Source organism: Salvelinus namaycush, chromosome 16 (assembly GCF_016432855.1).
Source record: "Salvelinus namaycush isolate Seneca chromosome 16, SaNama_1.0, whole genome shotgun sequence".
NCBI classification, from domain to species: Eukaryota; Metazoa; Chordata; class Actinopteri; order Salmoniformes; family Salmonidae; genus Salvelinus; species Salvelinus namaycush.
In genome coordinates this window covers 48,025,519-48,032,039 of record NC_052322.1, presented here as the reverse complement: position 1 = coordinate 48,032,039, position 6,521 = coordinate 48,025,519, and the positions used below count along the sequence as shown (strand labels likewise).

At 42.4% G+C, this 6,521-nt stretch overlaps 1 protein-coding gene across 1 annotated transcript; it reads right to left on the bottom strand.

Moving 5' to 3' along the window:
* Positions 1-4,766: 4,766 nt before the first annotated feature.
* LOC120061714 (neuropeptides B/W receptor type 2-like) lies at positions 4,767-5,801 on the bottom strand. The gene has a single exon (XM_039011610.1). The coding sequence runs from the start codon at positions 5,799-5,801 to the stop codon at positions 4,767-4,769; it is 1,035 nt and encodes a 344-aa protein (XP_038867538.1).
* Positions 5,802-6,521: the final 720 nt, after the last annotated feature.

The following is a 6,521-nucleotide window of genomic DNA, read 5'->3' as shown; positions in this document are numbered from 1 at the left end:
GTCTACACCTGTTGTATTCGACGCATGTGACCATTTTTCTTAATTTTGATTTGATTTAACATGACATTGTAACATTCTATGGCCCCCCGTGTTAGCATTTCCATTAACATAACATGAGAATAGAATACATTTTCTATGATTTTAAATCATGTTATGTAACTGAATGTCTAGCCTGGTTGACAGTATTGTTTAGATAACATTCCACTCCTTGTCATTGAGGAGGCCTACAAGGAGGGGAATGTTTTCTAAACAGGCTGGTCTACTGAATGTCTCGAGTTAGAGCTCAACTCACTAAATACGCTATATGACTCTAGAGATATCTAGGTTAGCACAATGTATCATTGGACATGATTGTTTATTTTATTTTTAAGAAGAAATCATTTAGCTTACCCGAACAGTGACTGCCTGGTAACATTTATACTGAACAAAAAATATAAACGCAACATGTAAAGTGTTGGTCCCATGTTTTATGAGCTGAAATGAAAGATCCCAGAAATGTTCCATATTCACAAAAAATGAGCTTTGTCTAATTTGTTTACATCCCTGTTAGTGAACATTTCTCCTTTACCAAAATAACCCATCCACCTGACAGGTGTGGCATATCAAGAAGCTGATTAAACAGCATGATCATTACACAGGTGCACCTTGTGCGGGGGACAATAAAAGCCCGCTCTAAAATGTGCAGTTTTGTCACACAACACAATGCCACAGATGTCTCATGTTTTGAGGGAGCGTGCAATTGGCATGCTGACTGCAGGAATGTCCACCAGAGCTGTTGCCAGATAATTTTATGTTCATTTCTCTACCATAAGCAGCTTCCATGTCGTTTTAGAGAATTTGGCAGTACGTCAAACCAGACTCACAACCCGAAGACCCCGTGTAACCACACCAGCCCAGGACCTCCACATCTGGCTTCTTCACCTGCGGAATCGTCTGAGATCAGCCACCTGCCACCTTAACTTGCAAATGTATATCAACCAACTGAAATAAAAACATAGAAATTCCTCTACTTTATCAACTGGACACCTGATGACCAGCCACCTGGACACCTGATGACCAGCCACCCGGACACCTGATGACCAGCCACCCGGACAGCTGATGACCAGCCACCCGGACACCTGATGACCAGCCACCCGGACAGCTGATGACCAGCCACCCGGACAGCTGATGACCAGCCACCCGGACACCTGATGACCAGCCACCCGGACACCTGATGACCAGCCACCCGGACACCTGATGACCAGCCACCCGGACACCTGATGACCAGCCACCCGGACAGCTGATGACCAGCCACCCGGACAGCTGATGACCAGCCACCCGGACACCTGATGAAACTGAGGAGTATCAGCCAACTGACATTTACTCCTGAGGTGCTGCACCCTCGACAACTACTGTGATTATTATTATTTGACCATGCTGGTCATTTATGAACATTTGAACATCTTGGCCATGTTCTGTTATAATCTCCACTCGGCACAGCCAGAAGAGGACTGGCCACCCCTCATAGCCTGGTTCCTCTCTAGGTTTCTTCCTAGGTTTTGGCCTTTGTAGGGAGTTTTTCCTAGCCACCGTGCTTCTACACCTGCATTGCTTGCTGTTTGGGGTTTTAGGCTGGGTTTCTGTACAGCACTTTGAGATATCAGCTGATGTACGAAGGGCTTTATAAATACATTTGATTTTGATTTTGTAATTATTTTTTTATGTCTGTAATAAAGCCCTTTTGTGGGTAATAACTTCTGATTGGCTGGGCCTCGCACCCCTGTGGTTCTGATTGGCTGGGCCTCGCACCCCTGTGGTTACACGGGGTCTTCGGGTTGTGAGTCTGGTTTGACGTACTGACAAATTCTCTAAAAGGACGTTGGAAGCGGCTTATGGTAGAGAAATGAACATTCAACGGCTGCGCCTCTGCCCAGTCATGTGAAATCCATAAATTAGGCCCTAATGAATTTATTTAAAATTGACTGATTTCCTTCTATGAACTGCACTGTAACTCATTAAAGTCGTTGAAATTGTTGCGTGTTGCGTTTATTTTTGTGATTCAGTATATTTAAACATTACTGTATTTCTAGCATGTAAGTCTATGTGACAGTCAGCACAAACATCATATCCAATGAATAAGTAAAGTGTAAGAATGAATCTACTTGTATTGTAATGACTGCTGACATTATTAAAGGAATTAAACATTGCTTTATATCTAATTGCATTATTCATTCATTTCAATTTATTAAACACATTTAATTTTATACTGTATTTTCTTATTGTGTATATATTTACAATACTATTTTTTTACTACTTTTTATTAAATATTTGTGAATATTTTTTCTTAAAGTGTACTGCACTGTTGAGAGCTTGTAAGTAAACATTTCACTGTTACCATTTTCACCCTTTATCCTATGAACGTGACGAATGAACTGTGATATGATTCAGTTGGTATTGATGCATACGGCTGGATCTACACATCACATGGCATGGAATGTGGTCGACATGAGACCACACAGTGTGCTCTGTCAGGTCCATTATGAATGATGGTCTACTGTATATTGTGTCCATTATGAATGATGGCCTACTGTATATTGTGTCCATTATGAATGATGGCCTACTGTATATTGTGTCCATTATGAATGATGGCCTACTGTATATTGTGTCCATTATGAATGATGGCCTACTGTATATTGTGTCCATTATGAATGATGGCCTACTGTATATTGTGTCCATTATGAATGATGGCCTACTGTATATTGTGTCCATTATGAATGATGGCCTACTGTATATTGTGTCCATTATGAATGATGGCCTACTGTATATTGTGTCCATTATGAATGATGGCCTACTGTATATTGTGTCCATTATGAATGATGGCCTACTGTATATTGTATCCATTATGAATGATGGTCTACTGTATATTGTATCCATTATGAATGATGGCCTACTGTATATTGTGTCCATTATGAATGATGGCCTACTGTATATTGTGTCCATTATGAATGATGGCCTACTGTATATTGTGTCCATTATGAATGATGGCCTACTGTATATTGTGTCCATTATGAATGATGGCCTACTGTATATTGTGTCCATTAGAGATGATGGCCTACTGTATATTGTGTCCATTATGAATGAGGGCCTACTGTATATTGTGTCCATTATGAATGATGGTCTACTGTATATTGTATCCATTATGAATGACGGCCTACTGTATATTGTATCCATTATGAATGATGGCCTACTGTATATTGTGTCCATTATGAATGATGGCCTACTGTATATTGTATCCATTATGAATGATGGTCTACTGTGTATTGTATCCATTATGAATGATGGTCTACTGTATATTGTATCCATTATGAATGACGGCCTACTGTATATTGTATCCATTATGAATGATGGCCTACTGTATATTGTATCCATTATGAATGATGGCCTACTGTATATTGTCCTCCTACAAATAAACCAGTGTGCTCTGTAAGGTCCACTATGAACGATGGCCTACTGTATATTGTCCTCCTACAAATAAACCAGTGTGCTCTGTAAGGTCCATTATGAATGATGACCTACTGTATATTGTGTCCATTATGAATGATGGCCTACCGTATATTGTCCTCCTACAAATAAACGACACAGTTGTTTGTTTATGTTTTATTTGTCAGCAGATATAAAAATCAATGAATTTATGTCTCTGTGATACAGTGTATAACTGCTACCTACGAACACAACATGTGGACTCTCTTGGTATCGGGAAAAGCAACAGGTCATTTTCAAAGTGTGTCATGTCAACACAAATGATTACTTGAATTTGAACATGAAAATATGTTGATATTGTTATTATTATTATCAGTAAGATAGACTGACTGAAAGGTAGAATTAGTTCACATCTTTAGTTGTGTTAGGACTATCCACTATAGTTGACCCAGTTTGTCTATGGTTCACAATGACAGGCCAGAAGAACGCCTTTGTATTTACAGCAAAGTGTACAGGCTTCATCACTGTTAAAGCCCTGTAGCTTCACTACAGTGTAGGCTACCTGCCCTCACTACAGTGTAGGCTACCTGCCCTCACTACAGTGTACCTGCCCTCACTACAGTGTAGGCTACCTGCCCTCACTACAGTGTAGGCTACCTGCCCTCACTACAGTGTAGGCTACCTGCCCTCACTACAGTGTAGGCTGACCTGCCCTCACTACAGTGTAGGCTACCTGCCCTCACTACAGTGTACCTGCCCTCACTACAGTGTAGGCTACCTGCCCTCACTACAGTGTAGGCTACCTGCCCTCACTACAGTGTAGGCTACCTGCCCTCACTACAGTGTACCTGCCCTCACTACAGTGTAGGCTACCTGCCCTCACTACAGTGTAGGCTACCTGCCCTCACTACAGTGTAGGCTACCTGCCCTCACTACAGTGTAGGCTACCTGCCCTAACTACAGTGTAGGCTGACCTGCCCTCACTACAGTGTACCTGCCCTCACTACAGTGTAGGCTGACCTGCCCTCACTACAGTGTAGGCTACTTGCCCTCTCAGGACAGCAGGGGGAGACAAATGTCCATGAAAAATAAATATTCCCCTCCAATCCTGGCCAGAATCCCATGTGATTCCATATTATATATTCCATATATATATAATTATAAAATATTTAAGTCATACCATGGCAACAATGATAATCACCTAATATAGATTCAAGCAAACATAAATAATATGATCATAGTTTGTTTTGAATGTCATCAATATTAACATGACCATATTGACATGTATCCACTAAGCCTGTAGGCGACTACATTCCCGCCGGTCTACATTCTAGCATCTTCTTGAACGCTTTCCTGAAGCTGTCATCCAGGAAGGCGTAAAGAAAAGGGTTCAGACAAGAGTTGGCGTAGCTGAGGCTGGTGATGAAGTAGGACAACCCGATGAGCAGCGGAGTGGTCCTCAGGTCGGTGGTGAGAGCCACTATGGTGCTGAGGTGAAACCCCGTCCAACAGAACAGACACACCGCTAGGACTACAAACACCATAATAGTGACTTTTTTTTTAGCCTTGTCCAGAGCCTTGGCGTTGGAGTTGAGGCGCATGTTCCGTAGTTTGTACAGCATCATGGTGTAGAGAATACAGATGGTCGACACCGGGATGGCGAAGCCGAGGATCAGGGTGTATATCCGGCTCGCCTTGAACCACAAACTCTCCGGGCTCGGGAAGCTGAGGACGCAGCTTTTCCGGTCCAAGTCATCGGGACTGATGTAGACCCCGGCGAATACAGTGAACGGCATCACGATAAGAATCACGAGGATCCAGACGCACAGGCTCACTATCTTGGCCGCGCGGTACGTGCGGTATGGCATACGCTTGGAACGCACCGTCGCCAGGACGACCAGATAACGGTCCACACTCATGACCATCAGAAAGTAGATACTGGAGAAGATGTTGTAGTGGTCTATGCTCAGGATGATCTTACACAGCACCTCTCCTAAGGGCCAGTAGTGGAGCAGGTGCTCGGCGATGTTAATGGGTAGTACCAGGGTAAACAGGTCGTCGGCTATCGCCAAGTTTAGGATAAACATATTGGTCACCGTCTTCATTTTAGGCGCTTTGAGGATTACGTAGATAACGGCCGTGTTCCCTGTTAAACCCACGGCGCATATTACCGAATAGATCACAGGCAGGACTACATAGAGGTCCTCGTAAAAGTAGAACTCTGACTGGGGCGTGCAGTTCAGATCTGTCCGGTTAGTCGCGCTCAGATAATAGTAGTCCGTGGATTCGTTACACACCACCGGAAATACCCTGCGGGTGTTCGAGATAGATATATTCTCCATCTTCTAAGTCTTCTAATGTATTATTGCACGTAAGAATAGAGGAAAGCACGTCGTTCAGGATGCATGTTTGTTCAGAGGTAAAACAGGCAGTGGTGAAGTGTCATTTTGGCTCTTGTGTAGGTCGGCTCTGTCTGATTTTACGCATGCATTCCGCATCACGAAATCTACGGAAAGCAGAAATATGGAATAGAAAATGAAAAGCAGTACATCACAACAAACCTCTTCTGCTGTTAATAGTTTATTCACAACACATTATATCATAATTTAATCCTCATCTATCACAATGGATTGGATAAATACAACACCCACCTATACGAATTGACCCACTTGGCACAGACGTCAATTCAACGTATATTCCCAGCCAGCTCCACGTTGGTTCAAAGTAACTTCATTGACAAATTATGTGGAAGCAACGTTGATTTAACCTGTGTATGCCCGGTGGTGACGCACTGTTATTTGAATTATAACCTGCAATAGGACCACAATTATAAATGTTATTTTAAACTGAGAGTGCAGAAATACATTTTCAACAATAATAATATTTAAGTTTTTTTTTTTTTTCCCAGCCCATACACATGACATATCTCGTGCGCAATCATGTTTGTGCCATGTACTAATACACAATCAAAAGTAACAAAAACAAACAAAGGCTCATTTGGTGACTTACCGTGCTCGTGGAGGCTCGCTGCTTTTTCCTTTCTGTCTTCTGTGCGGCGGTGA